This window comes from Furipterus horrens, unplaced genomic scaffold (genome assembly GCF_987537825.1).
Source record: "Furipterus horrens unplaced genomic scaffold, mFurHor1.1.pri manual_scaffold_17, whole genome shotgun sequence".
Classification (NCBI taxonomy): domain Eukaryota; kingdom Metazoa; phylum Chordata; class Mammalia; order Chiroptera; family Furipteridae; genus Furipterus; species Furipterus horrens.
The window spans coordinates 112,101,123-112,129,046 of record NW_028327187.1 but is presented as its reverse complement, the minus strand read 5'-3'; the positions used below and the strand labels follow the sequence as shown (position 1 = coordinate 112,129,046).

General features: G+C 41.5%; 1 protein-coding gene across 3 annotated transcripts; it reads right to left on the bottom strand.

Moving 5' to 3' along the window:
* Positions 1-980: 980 nt before the first annotated feature.
* ASB11 (ankyrin repeat and SOCS box containing 11) lies at positions 981-26,713 on the bottom strand. 3 transcript variants are annotated; one of them, XM_090265031.1, is made up of 9 exons: positions 26,548-26,713; positions 24,525-24,578; positions 23,259-23,499; positions 15,708-15,787; positions 11,828-11,935; positions 9,401-9,551; positions 5,737-5,871; positions 4,201-4,392; positions 981-1,401 (listed from the first exon to the last, which is right to left on the bottom strand). In XM_090265031.1, exons 3-9 carry the CDS (start codon positions 23,374-23,376, stop codon positions 1,277-1,279), a joined length of 909 nt encoding a protein of 302 aa, XP_090121157.1. In that variant the 5' UTR covers positions 23,377-23,499; positions 24,525-24,578; positions 26,548-26,713; the 3' UTR covers positions 981-1,276. The 3 variants fall into 3 exon arrangements, with proteins under 3 accessions (XP_090121157.1, XP_090121158.1, XP_090121156.1); XM_090265032.1 differs by lacking the exon at positions 26,548-26,713 and adding an exon at positions 24,699-24,850; XM_090265030.1 differs by lacking the exon at positions 26,548-26,713 and adding an exon at positions 24,716-24,850.
* Between the last annotated feature and the right edge of the window lie 1,211 nt (positions 26,714-27,924).

Here is a 27,924-nt window from a genome sequence, read left to right as displayed (position 1 = left end):
TTGCTTGATCCTAGAACTGTCTACTTCAAATGACACTATCTTTTCAGCAAGGAGCAACAGACCCCAACCTCCAGGGGAGCTAGTCTCTTCCAACATCTCTCTTACCAACCAGGAACACAGTCACTGGGAGCCTCAATGAACTGTGGTGGTTTGAAAGTATTTTGCTTTTTATGTATAAAAAAAGGCAAAGAAGGCAGCTATGCTAACCACTATACAAAAACTCATAGACACAGACAACAGTATGGTGGTTACCAGGGCGAAGGGGTCAAATACATAGTGATGGAGAATGATGTGACTTTGGGTGGTGGGCACACAATGTAATATACAGATCGTGTATCACAGAAACGTACACTTAAAACCTATACACTTTTATTAACCAATATCACCCCAATAAATTCAATTAAAGAGAAAAAGGCAAGGAAATCAAATTATAGCAGAGATTTATTCATAGAAGGCGAGAAAGAGGGAAAGAGGGAGAAACTAAATCAGGAGGAACACATCTTAGAATACTCACATTCATCACAATCTGACCCAGATTTATATGTGTCTGCACGATACTCAGAATATTGACATTTACTTAACTGAAGATCATGCACCATCAAAAATAGCTTATCATTCTCACTCTACTTCACAGTTTTTTAAAGTTTCTTAACAACAAGAACTAAAAATGAAAGGTTTCTGGTTGCCTCTTGGTTAATGAGAATATCAAACTAATAAGAAGTTTTCACTCCCTAAGTGTTTCCGATTCACTGGGGACTTAAAACTAACTGGATTATCTCATTTGAAAATACTGAGAGCCTAGCTGTTGGGCATCTACACTCGCTACCCTGCGTACAGCAGGCAACAACCGGATAACAGTAGTCCCGCGCTATATCACGGTTCACTTACTGCGGCCTCACTGTATCGTGGAAGTTTTAAGCTATGATATTTACTTATCGTGCATTTTTCGCTATATCGCAGGATTTTGCGGTACTGTATACATATGTTGTTAAAGTGACATAGGTTTAAGAGAGTAGAATATGTTGAAGAACATAAGTAGTGTTTAAAGAAGTGTGGAAAAGGTTAATAAGAAAGTGGGAAAGGTTAATAAGGGACTGGGAATGGTTTCTAAGTGTGTGGGAAGGGTTTATAAAGCCTTAAGATATATATAAATGCTAAAATAAATGAAAAGTTCCCACTTCGCAGATTTTCACCTGTCACGGGGGCGTCTGGAACGTGATACCCGCGATAAGTGAGGGATCACTGTACTTCCAAGACCTTCCGTGGACAGCTGGCACTACTGGTAGAGGAGGAATCTTTGCAGGGGCTCTGGCAGATGTAGCTTGTGGATGCTCTGATGACACATTCGACCCAAGCACTTCCGGACACACAGGCGGCAGAGCTGGGAAAGAGCAGGCGGGCCTAAGGAAGGAATTAAAATGGTGTGAACCTCATGCTAGTGAGCTGGGGGTGGGATGAAGGGGAGACCAGAAGGCTGGAAGAGACTGGAACTTTCTAAAAGATTAAGAGAAGCTGGAGCTGTAGAGGAATTAGAGTAAGGTAGCAAACGCTTAATATACACAGGATTCCGGTTCGCCCCTTGGACAGGGACATGTTTCTCTAAGTTGAGCCTCCAGTGGTAAGTATATTACTGCTATTGAAGAATGAGGCTAATCAGAGGCAAGTTAGGAATGAGGTGTGGGGTCTAAAGGGAACACGTGCCACATGCATGCACAGCATGTGCCAATGGATGTGATATGTTGGCCGAAGAGAAAGCGCAAATGGAAGCCCGGCCTGCGTGGTCACAGAGGCAGTGTCAGGAGACGTGCCGGGACCCTGGCACTTGGGTCCTCCTGTATCGCCCGGCTCCAGCTTCCCAGGAGGTGGTGCTGCCTGGGTCCTGACTCACACTTGGCGGACCCAGCATTCTTGGAAGGATCCCACCTCAGTAGAAGATCAGGAGAAAGGACCCAACTCATGTAGACCTCATTATACCCTGAACCTCTGTCTCATGGGTTCATCATGCCCATGGCTTTGAGCAGCTTTGAGTCCTAAAAGAAACTAAACTAACAGAGAGTCCAAAATATGGCTGAAGAGGATGAAGGAGATTTGGGCGGGGATACTAGTTAGTCAGGGGCATTTGTAATGTCCCAATATTTTGTAATCTGACCAATCAATGAAGATCTCTCCGAGTAGATCTATGTCATTACTGGACAAAGTTTTCCTTTGCAAGAGAATCCCACTGTCGTAGCATTTTGCACCGCATGAGAAATGGTGGACAACATGCGCAAAGAACCAGATAACACTTGCACTGACGTGGCCAAGAGGCGTCCGTGGGATACGAAGCTACCGGGAGGAACCATGGCCCTTGGTTAAAATCTTGGGATACAAGAACAGAAAGTGTCTCTGCCTTTCCCCCAACTAATGCTACTCCAGGAAACAGTCATGTATACAAATTACCCAGGTTGTCTAGACAAATTCGGACACCAACACGAACTCTGACACAGCTGCTGTTCATCCTTCTAGAGCAAGCGGCTATATGTATGAAGGCAGAGGACAGAGGGATTTGCTTATAAAAAAAACACAAATCCTGGACCTGGAAACATTTTTGATGGCAGACATGAGGAAATGGAACAACGGCTGTAAACTGTATTCTCAGCTAATAGTTGGAAAGCATCTGGCATTTCCAAACTGGGAGCTGTTCAGGAAGATCCTAAGTCCTCAAGTGCAGGTTCAAATAACAGAACAATCATTAAGGGTATCGGCGGCTGGAAATAATCTATACCAGTGCTACTCAAAGTGTGGCCTCAGACCGCAGCATCAGCACCATCTGGGAGCCTGGTGGGCATGCAGTGTCCAGGACCCCACCCCAGACCTGCTGAAAAAGAATCTGCATTTTAATGAGATCCCCTGGTGATTCCTATGATCCTTATAGCTGAAGAAGCAGTAGCCTAGAAAGTATTCCTAAAATTTTTGAACCAAACATTACACTTGAAAGGTATACAGTAGTCCCTCTCTATATCACAGTTCACTTATCGCAGCCTCACTATGTCGCAGGATTTAAAAAAATATTATATTTAATTTATTGCAGATTTTTCGCTCTATCGCGGGATTTTGCGGTATTGTATACATATGTTGTTCAAGTGATGTAGGTTTAAGAGTGTAGAATAGATGCAAGGTTCCTACTTCGTGGATTTTCACCTATCACGGGGGGTCTAGAACATAATACCCGCGGTAAGTGAGGGAATACTGTATAAGACATACGGGTGGTTTCACAAAATGCAACTGGTGAGTGAAAGAAAACCCTTCCCGACTGGAAACTGTTTCAGAAGATTCAGGTTTGGGCCAATCATAACATTAAGAATGCACGTCTGGGGCTCAGACGGCTTGGTTAGAATCCTGCTTCTGCTTCTCAGTGGCCATGTGACCTTCTGCAAGCCCATCCCTTCATGTTTCTCTTTTCACATTCACAGCTAGGATAGCACCAGTTACTGTAAAGTTCTTGCTGCTTTAAAGCTTTAAGAATTCAGGGAGCCAAATCTTTGTTTTGAATGTAGCTCAGTGCCTGACACATGTAAAAACAAATAGTTGCTATTGTCAATACTCTCCCGAGCATACACGATCACTCTAGGCTCTGATAATATTCTCCTTCTGTATGGGCACAGGATGGTTCTCTCTTCAATTTGGAATACAGAGCATTTCAGAGGGCCGCCTTTCCTCCTCTGGCACCTGGAGCTGCATTAACTCATGGCAGAAATGGGAGTGAGGCCATAAGGAACGCACCTACCCCCTGATCTGGAGAACAGGCGAACAACTTCATTTAGTCTACTGTCTGAAATACACACATCATGTATATACCATCGCTAACTCAAGTATTTCTAATTTCCTCTGAATTGCTTCCAGATACTACAAAGCCGAGTTTCAGTCTGCTCAATTGTGTTCTTGTGCCAGGATGGATATGGCAGTTCAACATTTTCATGGCGAAAATGAAGTTCTCTGATTATTTTCTTGTTATAGAAATACAAAGTAGCTGTATCTAAATGCCCTTCGTTTATAAGTAAACATACCCAGCATATAAAATCCCATCTCAGTGATGCCAGGACTTGCCCCCTCCTCTATGCCACTTGCAAATAAAAAGGGAAGAAAGCCTAGAGACGAGACAGAAAGGAGAGAGGGCAGATGTGTGTAAGGAAGAGAAGTGGGCACCCAGCCCTTCCTTACCTTCCCAGAGCAAGAGCGCCTGCTCCACGCCACTTTTCGGGGCTGCCAGATCAAGCGCGCTTTTCCCCCCAGCATTCCTACACTTCGGGCTGGCCCCGTAGTCCAGCAGCAGGCGGATGACTTCCACGCTGGACTGCTTCGCTGCAGCGTGGAGGGGCGTGTCCAGACACTGGCCGTGGTCAACACTGGCTCCTTAACAAAGCACATGGCCACAGTTCAACATTAAATGTTAAATGTACAAACACAAGCCTAAAATATAGCAGCTGTAGATGAAGACATCTTAAATGCCATGACAATTTGACAAATATTTGAAAACGTGACGTAAGCCTAGAACCTCAGCAATGTCTATTAAGACCCGTTCAAAATACTTTGATGAGAAAAGTGAATAAAAAAATGTTTAGTCATTTTAAATACTTACCTTGCTTTCCCATGTGAACTTTGTGACATACAAAATTAAATATTTGCAGGTCCTTTTACATACTTTGTTTTTTTGCAAAGGATAAAGCTAAGTCTAGTTGGTATTTATTTTATTCAGGGTTCACAAAAAAGATTTCTGAACTACTATAGGTAGTAGTGCATGATGGCAGATTTAAAAAAAAATCTTGGAGATAAAAATTCTTAGTTTCATTTTTTAATATTTTATTTATTTGTTTTTAGAGAGAGGGGAAGGGAGGGACAAAGAGAGGGAGAGAAACCTCGACTGATGTGAGAAACAACAATGGGCTGCCTCTTGCACGCCCCCAACTGGGGACCTGGCCCACAACCCAGGCATGTGCCCTGACTGGGAATAGAACCAGTGACCTTTTGGTTCACTGGTCGGAGCTCAATCCACTGAGCCACACAAGTCAGGGCCTTATTTAAGAGTTCTTACTATAATCTGCACCTTTGTGTCAGTGGCTAATTTTGTGAAATCTTTAAACAAAGTATAGTTTCAAGATTTTTTACCTTTCCCTGGACTCTCAGTTTCTCCACAGGCCTTTTAAAATTAAAAAAAAATAAATCACTAAATAACTTAGCAGGGTTGGTCTTAAATAGTCCATGGCAAATATCTATTGTTTTTATTATCCAGCATGTTCCTGGTAACCACACCTACATTTCCCCTGGGGAACTATCCCTGTGATTCCTAGTTAATGTCTTGTCAGTGATGCCCAGCAACTTCAGTACAGGCTAACATCTAAGGTTAAGCCAATCAATGTTGTATTTTATTCCCTTGGCCACCACGATTGGTTCAGACATGGGCATATGACTCAAAAAAGAGCCAATGAAATACAATTGTTTTTTTCCCCTAGGACTTAAATGGGAAAGAGACTCTTGCTCTCTCTTCATACCACCAAGGAGACCCATACCAAGTAAATGGGGCCAATTTCAAAGGGACTAAAAAACATGGACACTCATTTCTCTAGAGTTCTGTTTTAAGCATTTAAACATCAAACGCTGCCAGGATTTTGTCCAGCCTGACAAGAACTTCACCTTTGAAGCCATGGAAAACCAACAAGGTTAATGGGTTCTTTTCATGACAAGATTTCTGGATGTTACCTAATTCTAGAAGTTTCTTCACACAATCTACCCTTTGGTGGGTGCAGGCCACATACAGGGGAGTTCCGAGCTGAGGCACTTCTTGGTCAATGTTCACGTTATTTGCCAGCAGAATCTCCATGCACTCTCTATGACCTGGTGGAGCACAAGAAAACGTCACTCAAGTGAGTGCAATATTGACTGTTCACAGAATTACGGGATTGCTCAATCGGGAATGGGCTTTAGGAGTAAAAGGTTTTTTTAAGGATAAAAGAAAGTTTTTTTGCACGTCTTAGAAATCTCCAACATTAAACTATTAAAAAGGGAAGCAAGCCCACGACTCCCCCACTTAATTCCTATTTGCAGCCTTTGAGGTACCTCCGACTAAACTAAGGGCTCCAAGGAGCACAGCTGCAACCCTCTAGAATGAGGCCACTACAGTAGTTTACAGACAGAGGCTACAGACCCAGAGGGGTAAATGACTCGTGCAGTTAGTACAGTTGCGGTTCACTTATCGCGGCCTCACTGTATCGCGGGATTTTTAAAAATATTATATTTAATTATTTATTGAGGATTTTTCGCTATATCGCGGGATTTTGCGGTACTGTATACATATGTTGTTAAAGTTACATAGGTTTAAGAGTGTAGAGTATGTTCAAGAACATAAGTAGTGTTTATAAAAGTGTGGAAAAGGTTAACGAGGGAGTGGGGAAGGTTAATAAGGGACCGGGAACAGTTTATAAGTGTGTGGGAAGGGTTTATAAAGCCTTAAAATATATATAAATACTAAAATAAATGGAAGGTTCCTACTTCGCGGATTTTCACCTATGGCGGGGGCGCGGGGGGCGGGGGGGTCTAGACCATAATGCCTAAGATAAGTGAAGGAATACTGTAGTGTGAAAAGCTAGGGCTCAAATGCAAGGCCCAGGCCCGGTCCCTCTCCATTGCAAATCTCTCCTCTTCTTCGCCCATGCATGCAAGGCCAGGGGTATGACTGCACCATGCAGTCAAAGCTCCTTATTTTGGTTGACCTGGAAGATACCTATGAGAATTAATTTTAAAACCTCAAGTACAGAATATATATTTTTTTAAATGCACTTTCAAATTCAATGATTAACAAGAACTACATACAAATACTCTCCTTAGAGAGTCTGCCCAATGAACACATAGACATGGTTAATTTGCAGCGTACGAATGATTTGTTCAGGAACAAATGCTTCGGAGGTATCCATTGAGCTAATACAGAATTTGTTCTCTTTGAAGATTTAAATGTTTCCTTTAAAAAAATCTTATCATTACTGATTAACTTAAGCAAGATTTTCTTTGTAGATAACAAAAAAGTAAAGCTTCACTTCAAACCTGCTTGATTTATCACAAGTTCTGAGTTAAGTATAAATATGGACTAAAATATACAGATAAGGAGTCTATAGATTGAAACTATTTATTTGTTCACATATGTAAATATTATGCCTGGATGACAATGTGTCAAATTATTTACCCAGACTGACCTAGCTTGTTCACAAAGGTATAGAGCAGTAAGAATCCAGAAATAGTATCTAATCAGTACCTAAAACTGCCTGGTAAATACACGGTATCACATTGTTGAATAATTCCTGTCCTTTTTTTTTTTACAGAAGAAACTGAGCCTAGTTTGAATTAAATCTAAGTATTCTCAGAAAGTTTTTAAAAAGTGAATACATAAAAGTCAAATCATTAGCACTACTATAACAGTAACCAAAATAGTGAATTTGCTATTAATCCTTCCATTCTGTGGACACTGGTGCCTAATATGCTTTTATGGCAGGAGAAAATATGTAGACAGATTTGAATTCATGTGTTTTAAGATATATATACATACATATATATATATATATATATATATATATATATATCGTCGGCAGCCGTCCATCTCGAGAGACGATGGTGTAGCTTCTTAAGTGTCTATCTGCACCGCCGAGAATGGCTGTGCAGTCCGACTCGGGAGTGACACGGTATCTGTCTCCTCCCGTGTTGAATCGACATCTTGCGATGACGCTGGAGTGTCCTCTCCAGTGGAGCTGAAGCTACAGAGCCTGGGCAGGTTGATATGGAGGGTCTGCTGTTGCCCATGCAGCAGACCCCCCCTCTCTTCGCAGCTGAAGGGTCCAAGGGAAAGACGGAGTCGATACAGCTTGGCTTCAGGTGCGCCGCAGGAGTTGCCGGTGTTGACTACAACATCAAACCGCCTTAGGGACTCCGGCTCCGGATTTTCTGTCGGGGTTTACTCCCTTAGCCTTTCCCCAGAAGAGGTATGCCGCAAGGCAGCGGAGGTTTTTTGGAGTCAGAGTTTTCCTTCTCTGATGTACCTTGACTGGAAGATCGAACCAGCGACACTTAGCTCGCAGGCCGACGCTCAATCCACTGAGCTAAACCAGCCAGGGCAATATATATATATATATATATATATATATATATATATGACATATAGATACCAAACACTCTGTATGTAACCACCTAAGCACTACAGAATTATTTAACTAATTCAAACCATTCCCAGAGTAATCTATTTTTAAATGTTTGGATGAAATGCAAATAATAGATTAATTTTTACTTCAAATCAATATTTTTAAAAATTTAAAGACCTTTGTATCATTTCCAAAGTAGACTATTTCCCTACAACTTAAAGAACTTATCTGAAGTTTGACAAATGGTCAACATCAGTTATTAATTAATAAATGTTTATTAAAAATGTATAGGATATCAAAACCATAGATACATTGAGATTTAGGTCTTCTGTATCATTTTAAGTAATCCACTCCAAAAAATTTACCAAGTGACACGTTTAATTACCCGGGGGTAAATATTTCACTACTGCCTTTTGGAAGAAAGCCTTTCGTTCCCAATTATATCAGCTTCTCCATTGTATTTCTGATCTCAATATAAGAGAATAAACCCACTGCTGCATAACACAAAAATGTTGGTCTTTAAGTGTAATCTTTGACAAATGACCTTGGCCTTGCAATGGCACCTTCTTGTTCATGTTTAGTTTATGCATATAATTTTTGAATTCCTTAATTTTTCTCTTCTCTCATTTCAAAAGTAACGAGGATGCAAGGGGCAAGAGTCCACTTCAAGTTTTCCAATGCCATGCTTTTTAAATTTGCAACTTTTTCCCAGTAACTAATGACCTTAAAGTCATTAGCTCATCTAGAGGATATGGCCTATTGTGAACAGTTACGTTTGATCTTCCATTAGAGAGACTATCAGCCTTGGCTTTCAGACACTTTCATAATTCATTTTATGTTATGGGTTGATGATTTATGGGCTCAGGGTTCTTTTCTAGTAAGGACAGAGACATAACCACAGTACAACTCATGGAAGTCACCCCTGCAGTCTTGACTGTACTGGGTGCCACCAAATCACCAGCAAAGAGCCTCAAGAAAGGCCTGTCAGGAGACTGACCCCATGAAATGGGACATCTGAGACAGAAAGCCATTCCCAGGTTATAAGAAGAGCTGTTTCGTGCTCCAGTGGTATTCCCTGAAGATCTAGGCAAATTGAAGATATTGCTGTGGGATTTCTAAACCACACATAGTCTGCTGGTGAAGAGCTGGGGGATCCTTGCATGGTGAAGACTATACCATTGGTTCATGCAGACTGGAGTGAGTCCACCAATGTTCTGTGTGTAAAGTGATGGCTCCTTTACCTCTCTTTACTGCCTCGTGGATAGGGGAAGCCAGGTGCACTTCGAGCTGGGCCTTGGCCCCGAACTCCAGCAGCACGTTAACACATGCGGCACTGCCACTGCAGCAAGCACTAAAGAGGGGGGTGGCTCCATGAACCGTCACTCCATTGACCTAATGGCGGACAAAGAGAGACCCAAAAGATTTGCTATTTATCACCATCTCCAAGTTGCATTCCTATATACCTGCCTGGAGAAAAGGGTTCCCGTGCTAATGAATGAGTGAGCAAACTGCATCATTACAGGATTATGTTATTTTTTTAACTCTCCCAAATCCTTTATTTAATAGAATTGGAACATTCGATGGCAACCTAATACACAACCTCGAGCATGCTAAAAATGACACGTATAGAAAGTCCTGCTTCTCTCCAGCAGCTATGGGCAATTCTGCACCCACCTCTGCTGGGTCCTGGCTGAAGTGGCAAGTTCAAGCTTCTGCTCTGATAGGACTGAAATGCAGGACAATGAAGGGCTTGATGTCAAATCATATTGCTTCAACCACTAATCAGGATCCTGAATTCCTTGTTTAACAAACAAGGACAGCCTCATTACACTGGAAAGTTAAACATGAGATGCTAGCATGGCAGAGACAGACAAGGACAGGGGAACATGTGTGTAACTTTATACTCTGAGGATTTCTAACCTACTTACATTTTTCCTAATAAATATTTGGTGCAACTTATTTTATTTGTTATTACTAAGTATTATTCTCTTCCTTAGTCCAGGAGGTCTTCTAACTTGATTTCCTATATATAAGCTTCTCTCTCAGTTCAGGTCAGCAAACATTTATTGAGCACTTTTTAGGTGCCAATGTTTTAGAAACAAAGGTAAGACTATTTCCTCTCATTGAATAGGTTGAATGAATTCTTCCGGGGAAGATAAACTCAAAAAGAGATCATGGGATCGTTTGGATCCAATAATAAATGCTTTACATGAGTATAGGAACAGGACAGAGGAGAGCATAGACTTGAGAGATATTTAGGAAGTAAAATTAGCAGGATGTTGTGATTAATAAGATGAGGAGGTAGAAGAAATAAGATGATCCCAGGTTTGGGGCTTGGGAAAGCAGGACTACGTTTCACCTGGTCACTGAGGCTGGGAATCCAAGAGGAGGAACCGATCGCAGAGGGAAGAACATAATAAGCAGAGTTTCGGATGCACTGAGTTAGAGGTACCCATGGGACTGTCAATTTTGAGGAAGTTTATACTGGTTGACCAACTTTTCTCTTGTTCTGTCTGTCATTCTGATTTAAACATTAAATAATAGTTATTGACTGTTTCCTCCTAAGTCTGCCAAAGACAAGGGACCATGTCTTCCTCTTGCGTTTGTTCCCCAAAGAACTTCCCAGTTGTATCAGCACACTGTCCTCTGATATTTCCCACCCACAGCCTGCTTGGGACTCCAGTCATCTAGCTTGAACGGAAATGGCCCTCCCCCAGCCTTGCCCTAAACACGACATGTGAGGTGACTAAGGGTAACTTAAAGAAACACTACATAATGAAAATACACCACCACCATGGCATCAGGAAAATCACTTTGCCCACAGGAGGGTCTGTTCTTCGGTTCTACATGTAGAAACCCAACTTTCATATAAAATCTAAAGAACGTCTTCGTTAAGTTCTTAAACACATTACAGCTCGTGAAATAAAGAACACAAGGACTGAATTTAAAAATGAAATTATCAACAAAAGTGTCTGGCAACCAAATGTCACTGAGATTTTCAGAAGTCCTAATTTTATAATTCTATTCTGATATATGATTACATATAGCACTTCAGTCACTCCATGAAAAAAAGGAGAATTTAAAAGTGATAGTCAAGGGGATCACTCTGTAAATTATATGTCTAACCACTATGCATACACCTGAAATTCATATAAATATTATTGAATGTCAACTGTAACAGAAAAAAATGTTTTGTTATAAAGTTAAAAATAAAAATAATTTTGTAGTTTTTTCAATGTACTATTTATTAAAAGCTCATTTAGTTTAATAATTTTGCTCAAAAAATAGTTGTTGGTCTAGGGTTTTGAAATTAAAGGTGGGATTTTTTTGTTGTTGATGTTCTTTTAAAATGTGTTCTGCTTTAATGTTTTACAATCAGTTTCCCAAGATCAGTTTTCAGATTACTTTTGTTCAAGTTGATTTGTTTTAAAGGCAGCATCACCATGTTGAGATTCCTGTGGATTCTCTCATTGGAATATACATACATGGGCACAGAGGCTGAAGAGAGGAGCAAGGAGCAGTATCTTCCTGACCATTCGGAAGTGTGGGTAAGGATGGGGCCAGACCTGCATACCCACTGTGGGTAAGCAGGCTGGAAGGCCGTGTCTCTTTAGACGGTAGTAGCTGCACCTGGGTAGACAGACCTGCCAGGCAGGAGCAGTACTCACCTGCGCACCATTTTCCAGCAGGGCTTTAGCACAGGCTACATGACCTCCAAGACACGCTTCGTGGAGAGAAGAGACCCGGTTAATGGTCACGAGGTTCACATTGACACCCTACAATTTGGAGAGAAGTGGGTTAAAGGCTGCATTAGCAACAGCAATGAAAGCAACCTTGTTGGACATGCTTTTAGAAGCCCCAAGGGGTCCTAGAGAAAGAAGAAGAAGAGGTCATGACCACGGGGATTGAAATATGACAGGGGAGCCTTGAATTCATTTAGTCACCAAAGGCTTATTCAGCATTCTGAGCCGGGCAATGTGCTGGTAGCTGAGTCTTCAAAGTTTTTGACACAGGTCTCTCTCCTCCAAGAGCCTAGTGGGGAAACAGAAATGGGGGGTGGAAGCAGCAAGAATATATTGCTCTACAGGAAGCATGTTCAAATTTCCACTGGGAGCATGCGTATCCTTGAATCTGGCTTGGGGAGTAAAAGAAAACTTCGCATAGGAGGTAGTATTTAGCTAAGACTTGGAACAAAAAAGAACATAGTTGACCCTTAAACAATGCAGGGGTTAAGGACCCCAATACCCTACTCAGTCAAAAATCTGTTGTAACCTGACTTCCCCGAAACTTAACTACTAATAGCCTACTGTTAACCAGAAACTCGACTGATAACATAGTCAATTAACACATATTTTGTATATGCATTACATCCTGTATTCCTACAATAAAGTAAACTAGAGAAAAGAAAATGTTATTAAGGGAATCCTGAGGAAGAGAAAATATACTTACAGTACTGGAATTGGAATCGGATTGGGAACACGAAGGGTGACCCCAGGCTTAAAGAGTAGAAAGTCAAGTCAGTGGCACTCCCAGGGCCCCTAGGTCTGAGCAGCAGGGCTGCTGTCTGCCACTGCCCCACTGTGAGCAGAAGTCTTCAGTGCCAGGCTCTGGGCCCAGGAGCTTGTCCTAACACCATTTCCTTACTCAGCTCCCAGCGGCTCTGTCCAGTCCAAGCACATATCCCCTCCCCATACTGCCATGCTCTACCTTCCTCATTTCACAGTCCAGGTGACAGAGGACAGGACCAGCCCAGCTGCTGGCCGCCTCTGACTTCATGCCCCGATTTTAACTTGGCCCTTACCATTTCCCCCCAGGATTACCATTTTCTATATGCCAAAGGAATTAGATCCCTGGTGGATGCTTCCCAGCTGAGGTGGTTGTGATTCCCTGCCTTATAACTGACCTGCTGAAAGCTCCCAAAACCTAGTGCATGACCCTAGACCCCAAACCCCAACCTCAGTACCCACTGCCTCCTGCCAGACCTCCATGGTGCTACCTCTCCTCTTCCACTACTGCCTGTCCCTTCATGCTGGGGCCTCTCTATGCCTCCTTAGACCTGTCTCTTTTCATGTTCCAAATGTAACATCATTACTCCAGAGCTGTGCTATATATTTCAAGTTGGGTATTGAATGTAATTACAAAAGTCCCATTTCCTTTTCCCCTATATGATTTGTTTTCAAGGAAAGAAAAACAAGTTAGTCCAAAAGATGGCAGCACCGTGCTAGAAAAAAATAAATGATCAGTGCAAACTCAAAATCCCTGGAATTGTGGAAATGCAACACCAGGCAGGCCTGAAGGAATATCGAGGGTGAATCACCTTCACTGTGCATGAGAAAATGGAGAAGCATGAAGTTCAAATTATTCACAAGACTTGAGGCTCCCCAACTGGTGGTAACAGCCAGCGTGCTAATCAAGAGCTCCTGATCCTGAGTGTAATGTTTTACAGCACACCACGCTATCTTAATGTAAAGTAGAACTGGGCAATACATTTTGGCTAGTGAGTAAAGCCAAGGAAGTGAGGTGTGCTAAGGAAAAGGTAAACTCAAAGAAGAATGCCCCTTACACTTTGAAGCACGCTACAGAAGCTAACGTGCTGATGCAGAAGAGTTAAAAATAAAGATGTGCTCGATGCAATGTGGTTTCCTGGACTGGATCCTGGGAGAGAAAATAAACACCTGTGGGAAAACTGGTGCAATCCCAATGGTCAGTAGTTTAGTTGATGGCATTGTACCAATGTTCACGTCTTATTTTTGACTAAAGGACCACGGTCATGTAAGATGTTAACACCACGGGAAGGTGAGTGAAGGGTATATGGGAACTCACTGTACTACCTTTGCACTTCTTCTTTAAAACCATTCTAAAATTTAGTTTATTAAAAATTCTAATAAAAGTATTAAAGTGGGAGGCCAAGAGGGAGAAGAAGGTGGATGTAAGACTTTTCACTATGTACCTTTGTATATTATTTTAATTTCTGAACTATGTGAATATATTACATATTTAAAATAATCTAATCAAATCAAATTTAAAGTACATAAAATAAATAAGCATTTGATAAAATCAAGTACAAATTTCATAATTACTGGTTGTTTTCTTTTTGTCTCTACTTTCTTGAGAACTAATACAACTCATAAAGGAGAGAAAAAGAAGGCAAACACACACACACACACACACGCACACAAAACGAGCAGTGGGACCAGCTGTTTAAATTCAAAATGGTAAGGAAGCCAGGGTCAGTATTAGTCAGGATGTGGAAAAAAGAAATAATGACTCCCCTCCTCTGTACACACACAGATGCTAAAATAAACAAAGTGAATGCAACATGTGTGCTTTCATTCATTGCACAAATATTCACAAGGCTGCTATTCACTGTCCTAGGGATACGGCCATAAATGAAAACAAAGTAGCCTTAATAACTAAGACTTTAAGAAATCTTCCCAAAGGAGTAAGACTTACCCATTTCTCAACCTAGTTTAATGTTTACTCGTAAAAGATGTATCACTGGGGGAAGGCAGCCTCTAAGATGGCTCCCAGCGATCTCTGCTTCCTGGTACTGCTCACTTGTACTATTCCTTGAGCGTGGGCTGGATTTACTGACTCACATCTATTGGCCTAAGTGATGGTATACCACTTCGGAGATTAGGTTCTACTCAGACCTCCTTCTTGGGCCCTCTCTCGTGCTCTCTCTGGGGGACGCCACCTGCCACCTCACGATGCAGGCGCAGACCTATGGAGAGGCCCACAAGGAACTGAGGCTGACCAACAACCACATGAGTGAGGCTGGAATCAGACCCTCCCCTAGTCAGGCTATGAGAGGACTGCAGGCCTGGCTGATACTTTGGAGCCTGCAAGAAACTCACAGCCAGAACCACCCACCTAAGCTACTCCTTGGCCAATCTGTGAGAATCGTTAAGTGCTTGTTTTTTTCAGCCCCTATGTTTTTTTAAAATCCTCACCTGAGGATATATTCATTGATTTGAGAGAGACAGACAAGAGAGACAGAGACATCAATGTGAAAGAGAAACATTGATCAGTTCCCTCCCATACATGCCCTGACCAGGGATCGAACCCACAACCTAGGTATGTGTCCAGACCAGGAATCAAACCGCAACCTTTCGGTGCATGGGGCAATGCTCCAAACAAGTGAGCCACCAGGCCAGGGCTTTAGCCCCGACGTTTTGAGGTAATTTATAACACAGCAATACCTGCCTTATGCAACTTCAGGGTTGCTGTCACTAAGGCACAGCAGGAGAGTATAAGGTGAGTTACTGCAATATAAACTTGAGGGCATTCCCCATTAGCCTTACAAGGAAACTTCCTGTGAGATCAAGGAAGGCCCGGAAGAGGAAAGATGGAACTGGGCAGAAAATTCGCCAGCTTCCCAGGAAAGGAGAGGCAGGAGGAAGAGATGGCGAGCTATAAGAGGACACATACACCTGGAACGGCTGCGCTGAGACCCAGCAAGCCAGACCTCTGCTATAGGCAAAGCTAATAAAGGACGGTGCTTGCTTATAACACTAACACAAAGGACAGAGTCTTCAGTTTACTTACCTGTGCAATTAAAGTCTTAAGGGCCAGTAAGCGCCCCTGGGCCGCAGCTTCATGAAGTGGGGATCGATCAGCCCAACAGTCTGAAACACAAATCAAGTTCAGAGTCAAGGTCTGGAGTCTCCTTCCTGCAGCTACTCAGTCATGCTACCCGCCCACCATGAGAGGCGGTTTGGGGGAAGAGAGCAGAAGTTTGTACCAAGCAGCAGGCTCTCTTGTCAGACACTTCGAGGACGACAAGCTTCTGAGCGTACAGCCTATTAGTTTGTTGGTAGGTGAGGAGAGAGTGCACAAACTTTCTGTGGCCTTGGGGGGCCGTTTTACCAAGGAATAGATCTAGTCTAGTGCTTGAATCCAAGGCTCTAAATAAAGCAAAATGAAGGGCCAGGCTGGATAAAGAACTTCCCTAGGTTCATCTTTCTCCCGCCTCTCACTCTCAACAGCTTATCACGCACCATGAAGACTCTAGTGGGGCAGGGGAAATGTTCTTGTTCCAAACTCCTGAGGTAATTGTCTGTTTTGGTTTGGTAATGAAGCATATCTATTATCATAATGCAGAATACCTTTTTAAAGATGATGCAATCCTCCAAAAGTTTTTCCCTAACCAGCTTTGTTGGGAGCAGCAGCTTTGTTGTGACAGCTAAGCATGGGAGCAGTGGGGCCCCACTGCCTGGGTTCAAGTCCTACCTTGACCGCTTTGTCTGCCAAAATGGGCAAGTTGCTAAAATCATGTGAGCCTCAATTTCCTGATCTGTGAGACGAGGGTATAGTAACCTAGTATTTAGCAAGTGCTTTGGTCTCTAAGGAGGTCAATAATATACGCCCAATGATGGTAGGTGCTCAAGACAACTTGCTAATAAATATATATGGGAACAGCCTCAGAACTGCCTTAGAAGCATATTTATCTTGTAATTGTTAGTCAGCAAACAAGGTTAACGAGCTTAAGTGAGCATTTAAGAAATAACCGTCTAGCCCTGGCTGGTGTGGCTCAGTGAATTGAGAGCTGGCCTGCAAACCAAAAGGTTGCCAGTTCGATTCCCAGTCAGGACACATGTCTGGGTTGTGGTTCAGGTCCCCAGCTTGGGGCATGTGAGAAGCAACTGACTGATCTCACACATCGATGTTTTGATGTTTCTCTCCCTCCCTTCCTCCCTCTAAAAAATCAATAAATAAAAAGTTAAAAAAAAATAACCTCCGTTAAACATGCCAAAGGGCAAAATTTGGGCATTCTTCAAATTATAACTGTGCTCGTCAAGCACTGAATAGGATGTAATACAATTTGGATTTAACCAAAAAAGGGTCCATCTTACCAACCTTCCCTAGCTGATCCTGATGGTGTCGAGAATTCAGTTCCCCCACACCTGTAACCTTGGCAAAAACGATCCCACCAAAGATGGAATTAATTTAAATTTGAAATAGCTTGAGGCCTCAGTCACCTTTTCTAATTGATGAGATCCAGGGCTATAACCAGTTCAGTATGCTCTCTTCTTACATTGAAATTCAATTTTTATACATAAATAGGGGAAAAGCTAGGATGAACTCTAAAGTATTGGACTGAAATTGGAGCAACTGGTATGAAAATGTGGATAAGTATGTGTATGTATGTTTGTATATATACATACAAACACACATACATACACAACGTGCACTGAGAAAACCTAAACTAGAGCTCCTTGGAGAAATGGTTGACTCCAAGGTTGACGAGGAAAAATATAAGGGCCTCAGAGCCTCAGACACCTACCAGGAAGGAAGTGACCAATGAATGACGGAAAGTGTCAAGGACACATAAGCTGGCTTGAAAGGGCTTCCACTGGCCAGTATGGAACAATATGAACATCAAAATAATTATAAGAGATTAAATACGAATTTAATTGCTTTTAATAAAATAGGAACCTGTAAGTCCTCACTGATATAAATGAGTATAAACTGGGAAAAGAGAAAGTTCATCCTTAGAATAGAATTCCAACTTAGAAATGTAGAAATAACAGAACCTGCCTCAAACTCTCTCCCCACAAAATAACTAATTAGAAAGAGAACAGGAGTAATTTTACAGTAAAACAAAATTGCAGATACCACCTTCCCCAGGGGATGCAAGTTAATATCAGACGCGATGGAAACAAAGTGGCAGGGAGCCATCTGATGGGACGCAATGAGCAACGTCATGCACCACGGGCAGCAATGCAGCAGAAAGAACACACCGGCGCTCTGTGATATAGACTCCTGCTCAAGATGCATGACCCAAATCTAACAGGGACGCTGCGAACCGACTGATAACTGGCCTGGAACAAGTTCAAAGAGGGACTGAGGGACTGAGGAACCGTCCCAGAGTGAAGGAGATATAAGCTGTAAAGGCAACATGTACCTGAATTAGATCTTTTTGCTATCAAGGATGTTGGAACTGTTGGGTAAGCATGAATGTGCTCTCTGGGGGAAGAGTAGTGGGAATTCTTTGTACCATTTGTAACTTTTCTGTCATTTTGAAATTAGTTTCAAAATAAAAGTGTATGTATATATAACATAGAAATAAAATCACTAGTTTTCACATTCCAGATATAAAAAAAGAAAAACAGATAAAATTGTTTGCATCTCCCCTTGTTCAGGAGTCAGTTAAAAGTTAACGAGTGGAGTATTTTTAAATCTCTTGGACATTTTGAATTTGCATCAACTGGGAATGACATAATGTGCACATATAATCCTCCATTAGTCAGCCCTGGTTTTCTTCTAACACGTCTGCATCTCATTCAATGGGATGCATGTATCACACATGCATCACACATGCTACATGCTGTCCTCTTGCCTAACTGCTCTTGGAAATGAATTTCGGCACTTAGGTTGCAAGGACAGTGTTCACCCCTGGATGGCAATGCAGAAGCACCCTGACCAGTGTAAGGAGCAAACTCACAGCCATTTGTTATTCTTTTGTTCTAACAATAGCCAGTCAACCAAAGTCACCTGAACGTACTATAAGTGCTTGATCAAAAATAAAAATCAGATGCAAGTGGTAAGTTGCATTATTAAATTAGAATATCAATATGAAATAGCTTTATTATTTCTAAATCTTGCTTCCATGTGGGCTGTGGCATCCCCTTTCCTGGGAAGCAGGAGCCATCACCACATCTGCCTCCTATTTTCAGTACTTTTGTCATTGATCAGTCCTCTAAGACCTGCTGTGCGCACACAGCCAGGCACAAAAGGGTGTGTGCAGTGTGATTCCTTTCCATTCATTGCAAGAAAGGGCCAAACTCACCTTGGCTGACAGGATTCCACAGTGCCCCGAGGAGGGGCAGGAGCTGACTGGAAGGCGGCCTGCTGCAGGCCATGCTCATAACATGCAGTTTGTTGCTCTTGGGAGGTGGTGTAGCTTATTGTGTCTGCTTTGTGAAAACGTGTCCAACTGTTCCCTTAGGACTGGAGCACTTGTCTGTATTTACATCAGAATTCCATACAGGCTTTTAGAAATGACCAGTCTACTGGTCAATCCGCTTTCAAGCTGCACTCTTTGCTCCTCTGTCAACCCCCGGACACGGCATGGCCCTCTCTGCCGCCCCAGCAGCAGGAGGCGGACGATCGGCATGTTCCCACATGTGTCCCGACTTTGTTCTTCTACGTGCCAGCTCCTCTGTTGCCTTGGGAGTGGGGAGAAGTGAGAGGGACAGGGAAAACGTCTCCTCGATTAACTGGAAGAGGAGTCTGTCCTGCTCACCGGGCCTCAACAGAAGGTCTCACTTCCGGGACCCTTTCTATGCACTGTCATTTGAGCACCTGTCCTAGTGTCCCCATCAATGCAGCATCCTCTGAAGTCCCCTACTGCCACCCCATGTTTCTGAGGTCACGGCAAGCCTGCGGGGCCATCTTCCATTCCACCGAGAGGGAATGGCGGGCTGTCCTGGGTTTCTCACTCACCCACCACTGCTCTCCAGCTCTCCTTGCCCCTAATTGACTAAGACAGGGGACAGTTCCTCACATGGCCTAAGCAGACTTCAGCCTGAGAGTGAAACACCAGGCTCCCCTCCTTCCAGCACCCCTTATCTGAACTTGCACTTCTCCTGGAGCCCCCATCCCTTGGCTTCAAGGGACGAGGGAAGAGCCTTGCAGCACCCCCAATGTATGACATCCCCCTTAGCCCACACGACGAGATCTCACTTCTGGTAAGTGGGAGAAACAGGACTGAAATCCAAGGGCTGAGACTTCAGAACACAGCCTTTTCCGCTGTTAAGAGCTACTGGTGTTTAAATCCTGCCTGTCCTCACGGAAGATTGACTTGTCTAGAGTGTTTTACTAATATCTACCTCCTCCCTATGGCTCATGTGAATTAAACCAATTGTATCGCCTTCCACGTAGAACTCATTTTTGCTTCCCAAGCGGAAACAAAACCATTCTCAAGGAACTCACTTCTCCGATCACGTTTTTCAGCACTCTCTCAGAAGGACCTTGAAGCGCTTTCACACATATCCGTTTTCCAGAAAACTCTGCCAATGGGGTCTCTCCTGTTTTTCTAACTCTTATGCCCAACGCACAGTCTCTCTCTCTTCTCATTCTTGTTTTGAAAATTGGAGCTAATTGTGAGAAGTTCAGGATGGAAGTTATTTGGCAGCGACAGAGTTTTTCCATTCCTTTCAGGAAATATGCAAGCCAGCTCTCCAAATCAATGAATGCTTAAGTGGGAATCAGTCACTCTCTTCTAAGGCAGCCTATTTTTAATGACTTGGCAGAACGCCTATGTCACAGGGCTGCAAGCATGTCACAGGGATAGTTTACTCTGTGAATCTGTTTACTTGTTCCTGACGAGGTGTATGGAAAATGTTCAAGCGCTTCTCGGTCCCCGCTTTTGTTTTTTTTTCTCAGAATATGATTTCTCTCTCTACTTCTCAGATTCCGAATAACAATTTCATGACAACTCCGAAAACCATAGATTTCAATAACAAAATGGGTTCGTTGTTTAAGATAAAAATCAATTACATTTTTTAAGAGTTTTTGCAATGTTTACCCTTCCTAATTCCAACAAGCATTTGAGATTACTGGTTTGTTATTTTTTTAAGAATCCACTAACTGGTTATATAATCTCTAGTGCACATGGTACTATCTTTATTCTCTTTAGTCAAGTCCTAAAATCATACAAAGCAGTATCTTCTCCTGCATTTATCAAAGGAAAGAAAATTCAAAAGGAATTTCAATGTTGATCCAAAACACAGGCAAGGCCCTAGCAGAATTAATGATGTGTTAAATAACACAAACGTCATTATTTAAAAAAAAAAAACTTATTATAATAAATTTCCTGAGACATCTAAAATATTATAATAAAATTGAGTTAACATGCACACTCTCTAGAACACTCAGCTCTGGTCAGGAGATGAACACCTTTTTGTAGCGTGTTAGAAAGAAGGAGAGCTGAACTAGGTTACAGGTCGGGTGGCAGGGTCCCTGCTGAGGACTGGTTGTCCCAGCTTGGGAAAGCCAGCAGTGATACATAACCACTCAGAGGATGGCTGGGCCAAGGCTGAGGAAACAGCCAGAGAAACTAAACAAAAAGAGAAGGCTAGGCAGAGGACTGGGCAAGAATGTACCCAAGGCAGGAAACTCCTAACCAAATGGGAAAAATAGGAAGAAGGAGTAGGACTGATGAGTCAGGCAGAGACATGGCCATCAAATCAAGGTCACTCCTTTGAATTTAGAACAAGGACAACTAATTTTAAATGCAACACTTAGAACAGAATCAATCTTTTAAGATTTTGCTCAAAACAGCCCTTTAAAACAGGGGGTGGGGAGTTGGGGGGAGGGTGCGATAGTTCTACAATCTCACATCTGCCATTGCAAAAATCCCTCAAATTCTATAAACCAAGTTTTCCCCAAGGTTGACACAAACTCCTTTGGCAGCAAAACATGGCCAAGGCTCAGGTTAAGCAACTTATTATTTTTAATTTGTATCTTCACTTGGTGTGAATATTGTATGTTCACCCTGGAAATGGCAAACGTTTGATGATGGGAGGGGCCCTGCTGGGAGTGCTAAGTAATATTCAGTATGCATTCTGTATAATCTTCCTAGTATGCATCCAAACTCCTGAATCCTATCTGGTTCAAGGGTTGTGAAAACAGATTATCAACCTGTATCTACACTTTATTTATCAAGTTTGATAACCAAGTTACTGGACTAAATTACAGCTTCAATTCTGGCCAAATTAGCAAAGGTTGAAAAATCATACACCACATCTCTGGGGAGAAAGTGCCTGAGGAAAGGAAAATCTATGGCTCAAAGTAGGATCCAATGATTCCAGTGATCTGTCTGGTGTTCTAGATGTGATGTCAAGAGCCAATGACAAAGTTTCATATATATATTTAACTAATAAACTATGCAAAGTAGCCTTAAAAAAAGCAAAATAAAAATAAGCCAACCATAGCTTGTTTCAATCCTGATGAGTTACCTGCAAGTGTAATAGTTGAAACCACAAAGACGTATTGAATGAAGTATTCCAGAAAATGGAATTCCAGGGGTAAAAAACCCTTCCCCTCATCCCACCAAAAAAAAAAGATACTTAAGGAAAGATATGACGGGAGGTGCTATTTCCAAAAGGAAGAGAACCAGTACCTATGACAGGCTAAACTCTGTCCTGTCCTGGCTGAGTTTTTTTACTGCCTTCCCCTTGTTTTTGACAGCACCGATGACTGACAGCTTACAGGAACATAATATGCTATTGGAAATCAAGAAATATAACCTTCCTGAGACTTTTCTAAGTTAATTGGCTAACTTATTAATTAAATGTCACACATTCGCGCAACAAACATTTGTCCAACCAATAAACAGTAAAGGGAACTTCTGGTTTGAGTCGAACACTTGCACAAAAATTTGTTCTTGATTTTCAATATGTCTAGCTTTAAGTATCTAGTACCTGACTGTTAACAATGTCTAAAGAAACACCGTTAGAATCGTGTAAAAATTGCTGTGTCCGGTAGGTTACTACCTGTATTATTATAGAAAGCCTTATTTATCATATCTGGATATATTCTATTGTGTATGTGCATATATGCGTATATATACATGAGAAATTAAACTGAGAAATAAGCATGCACTCTCCTCCCAGCTGCCTCTTGTTAATGAGAATTAAAAAACAATGTTTTGACTTTTAAACACCACGCTATTTAAAAATTAAATGAATATTACCCTAGGAGCTTGAACAGATATATTTGAGCTAAAGAATAAATGAGCTCAATTTAAGAGATTTGTATCATGGCCCCAGACTTAAATCATGCTTATGTAGGTTCTGACTCTTATAAAACCCTTTTAAGAGTGTACTTAACTAAGAGCCACCAAGACAAAAATAATGCACTCAAGCAACAGGAAACATTTTTAATGCTCTTGCCAACACTGACTTTGTTGGACTTTACCTAATTTCAACCATGAGGATGACATATCTATGAGAACATCAAAACTGTTACCGAAACATTTAAAAAGCCCCTGCCCAGATTTACAAATCAAATTTTAAAAAATAGCTTTTTCAAATCATGCTTAACTTGAAACTAAAAGTTGTTTTTTTTTTTTAACCAGTCTAAGCAACATACCTCCCTGAAATGTGTGACAAATGTAATCCCCAAACGAAATCTCCTTCCACACTCCAGGCCTTCTTATACTTTCTGAAACGTCAAGATTCTTCTCATTTTCCCCAGTTAATTGAAGCATTCTGACGCTTTGTCTTTGGAGGTCTTATCTTTTTTTCGTGAATAAGACTGCTGTTATCCAGTGTCTTCAAAGTCAGCTAGTGTACTCAAATCACAGAGCTTCAGTTTATTCTGAAAGAGAATCCTGGATGCAAATAGAAATGGATATTAGATAGACTAATGTAATCTTGGAAGCCCTATGAACACCAAAAACACAGAGGGCAATTCTGAATTCTGCTATGAAGAAATACCCCTCTATTAAGTGACGATCCCGGCAGACAGGCTGTCTGATTCATTCACTACAATTAAGAGGAATTGTTTCTTGAAAGAAATTGAAACTAAGTTCTCCAAAGCAGGAGACTTCAAAATGTTTTACCCAATGTTGGCATTTCGTATTATAATAACCTTTGCTCGCAGTGCTTTGAGTGGTACCTCATATAAATGGGTTTAGTAAAAGGTTTTTCCTGACAGCGACAAGTGGCTAATCAATTCAAATTGCAGATGACAGCACCAGAATAAATACAGCTTGCCACATTTGCTGCTTTATGTCAAACTTCTTGGTCATTCCATTTCCTGAGGAAACTCAGTCTTGCTAGAAAGCATTGTTAAACTTTGATTGAAACTATTAACAACAATAATCTTAGGGAAGTAATTCTTTACTTTAGTAAAAATAAGGTTTCTTGCCCTGACTGGTGTGCCTCAGTGGATTGAGCACCAGCCTGTGAACCAAAGGGTCACAGGTTCGATTCCTCATCAGGGCACATGCCTGGGTTTGTGGGCCAGGTCCCCAGCTGGGGGCATGTGAGAGGCAACCACATATTGATGTTTCTCTCCCTCTCTCTAAAAATAAATAAATAAAATCTTTTTAAAAAAATAAGGTTTCTCAAAATACTTTTAGAAAGCCACTACTTCCATTGCTTCTTATATAACTCCTAATTAAAGAACTAGCTTGCAAAAAATAAAGCTAAAAATCCTTCACAAAATATAGTCAACACCATTTGCTACTTTAAATAATTTTTTATAACCACCCACTCAAATCCAAAGTATAAATAAAATCTGCCTTCTAGAAATATTATTCACATAAATTACCCAGGTTTTTAAAAAATGTATATTGAGACTCAAGGCTGTGTTCTCATGCATCAGCCTTTTAACAAAGGTTGCCTTTTTTACCTGAAATTCCACCATAGATCTCTTCTGCTGTCCTAGTTGCTTCTTTTCCATTTCCTTTGACAATACAGAAATGGGTTAGGAGAGCAAAAAAAAACTTTAATTAAAAGCTTGAAGAAAAAAAAGTAGCAAACGTGGTCATGAAAATGGTTTTAAAGCCACAGAAAACAGGGCCACCTTCCATTTGGGCTCACCCTCTGTATAGGTTCTCACGACTGCAGAATTTCACTGAGTTACCGGTATCATCTGACATCTATTTTAAACTCTCCAGCCCTCGGTGTCCTGTCACCAGAACTCAGTTTGCAGGTTCTAAGCTAACTGTGATTTGGTGACCGCATGTGCTGACATTCACAGCAAGCTTCAACGAACTAAACAAACTGCCTTCCAACCAGAAAACACCCGATAATTCCAGGCCTGCATTGCTCGGTGCTACCTAGCGAACAGGATGCACATCCAAACCTTTTTTATTCCCAAATCCCAACTTCTGCTACATGATGTTGGAAGCCAGGACTGGAAAGATAAAACCAACCTCTCAGAAGTTCATGCAAAGAAGTACAAATATATCCTATGCTCTTGGTGGGAAGTACTAGCCCCTGGAGCACTTCCTTTTTTTCTTCATTTTGAGGTTAATGGGAGATAAAGCCAAAATCTAAACTATGACTCATTTAAAAAGATCATTTACTCTAAGGCAGTATTTGTAAGAGGCCAAGCTTGGATGCCTCACCACGTACAAGTGTCATATTGGAAGCATTAGACGATGTACTGTGATCATTTTATCCATGACAAGGCTTCCAGTAAAATTTCTGATCATTCACTCCCCATTTCAAGTGTCACGAAAGGTGGTAACTCTTACTGGGAAACATAGGCTCTCCTTGATCATGGAAGAGTCATAATGAAATGGATGATGAAGATGCCCTAGGTTCTGGGTGGATTACCCAAAGATTGCATTAATCAATATCTTGCTTAGTTGGTTAGTTGTAAGGCTAACTGTTGAACATGCATCAGCTGGCCAATACAAGTGAAAATAATTTAATTTTCCACACATAAGAAAATTAGGTCTCCTCTTTCATTCTTGGCTATATTTTCTAAATTTCTACAACCAATCGGAAAAGGCAAGCCAAAAAAAAATCATAAGGCCCAGATGAAATAAGAAATGTTTTATGCAAAAATATGGGAGTTTCTCCTATAAATCAAATTAGAATGATTACCTATGTAAGAACTGTTTCCCTCTGCTTGGTTAAAAGGCTGATGCATGAGAATACAGTCTCGACTCTCACTTAATACACAGCACATCATTTCAATGTCAGAGAACCATAAAGGTCTTGTGTCATTTCCATTTTCAAGAATAGATATTAACACAGAGGGTTGGCTTTACCAAGCTTTCACTAATTACCTAGCAGAGGGCCAGTGTACGAAAACACATGGACGAACACAAGTAATTTAGGTCTTTCCATATCTCTTTCTTCGACTGTACCCTGTGAAGGTGATTACTCATGTCATCCCAGTGATGTATATTATCTTGTATAACATTATTTGGTCTTGGTTTTTATTTAAAATATGGCTGTACTTTGTTTTACATATGACAAAAGTCAGCCATATGAAGCTTAACTTTTTAAAGCTTCAAATGATGTCTATGAGGGGGGGATCCAAAAAACCCAGAATTACCTTCTGGAGGGCGGGCCCCTTAGAGTACAGGTCTCCCCCACTAGGTGGGTGTTCTGGAAACCCATCTGTATCAGTGGACCAGCTGGCATTGTTGTGAGAGGTTGCGTTTGGCTTCAATGAATTTTTCTGAAGACTCTTTCAACCCATTTGCCCATTTCATGATGGGTGATTTATGAGTGCACCTGCCCACACCACACTGAGTGTTCAGCAGTTTTTGATAAAAAATGGCATGACCGCTATGCCCCACCCTGCAGCAGTTTTTGTCAAAAAAACGGCATGACCCCTGTGCCCCCCCTCCCTATTCACCCAGTATTACCCCCAATGACTTTTTTTATTTCCCCAGATGAAAACAGGTCCTCACAGGGAAACGTTTTGCCGATGTGGAAGAGGTGAATCAAAAAATGACAGAAGCACTAAAAGGCATCAGAATTGACGAGTTCAAAAACTGCTTTGAGCGGTGGGAAAAAGGTCTCCATTTGGGTATTGCAGCAAATGCAGAGGACTTTGAAGGTGACGGAAGTTTAAACCTGTAAGAAGAAATACACATTTTTTATAAATAAATTCCATTTGGGGGGGCTCCTCCCCCCATATGCTATTTCTGAGAGACTATCTTTACATTGGAGGTGGGCGTAAGACTACTGAAGTAAGAACTCAATTCACAGTCTTTACAGGAGATGAAATCATCTACAGCACCAATGACATTCTGGGCCATATAATTCGTTGTTGTTGAGGACTGTCCCAGAGCGCTGTAGGGTGTCTAGCAGCAACCCTGATCTCTATGCATTCAATGCCAATGCCTTACTGCTATCCAGCTGTAAACAATCAGAAATGTCTCCACTCACTCACTGCCATTTGTCCCCATAGGGACAAAATCACCACCGCTTCCACTGCCGCCCACATCCAGCTAAGAACCACTGAGCCACAGCCAATACATAATGATAGAGAAAAATCAACTCCCCGAAGCACTGATAACTACAAATCAAATTCTGTATAGAACTTTAATTTTCAGAATATCATAATTAAAAAACCCAGCCACAGGATGATATAATATAACCACATCTAGGCAATTCTTTTGGGAATGGAGAGGATAAAGAGGGCTTTACAAATATTTCAAAAAAGTACATGCACACCAATTATACCAACTTGGCAAAAAATTAGTTTTGGTGTACGGTAAATCAGAACGTACCAACGTAGGTGAGAGCTTTCCATTGCTTCCAACACAAGGGGTGGGAGAAGCTGGGCTTCTGTAAAAAAAAAAATCAAAATTCAAATTTCTCTTAAAATAGCTCACTAGACAAAGTATAATTAAGTAATTCACATACACAACAATTAAGAGATGTATTCATTTGTCTCATGTGGTAACTCAAGCACAATACAAAACAAGGATTTGTTTGCATTAGGAAACAAAGGCACAATTGAACGTGCTATCCCACGAGTAAGAGAGAATGTATTCTAGAAAGAAAAGACAACAGAGTAATTCATCATCAGAAGGATATGTCCTGTTTTACTAAGAGACCTAGCAACACATCACATTGCACTGAAAAGATGATGTATTACAGAATTGCACACCTCAAACCTCTATGATTTTATTAACCAATGTCACCCCAATAAATTCGATAAGAAATTTAAAACCAGAAAGCATAGGAGGGAGGAGCGCTATCAACTAGGAGGTAAAATACTGGTCGTAAAAAAGACAAACTCAGGAAATGGTCAAAATGTCATTTTGGTCTTTATTTTT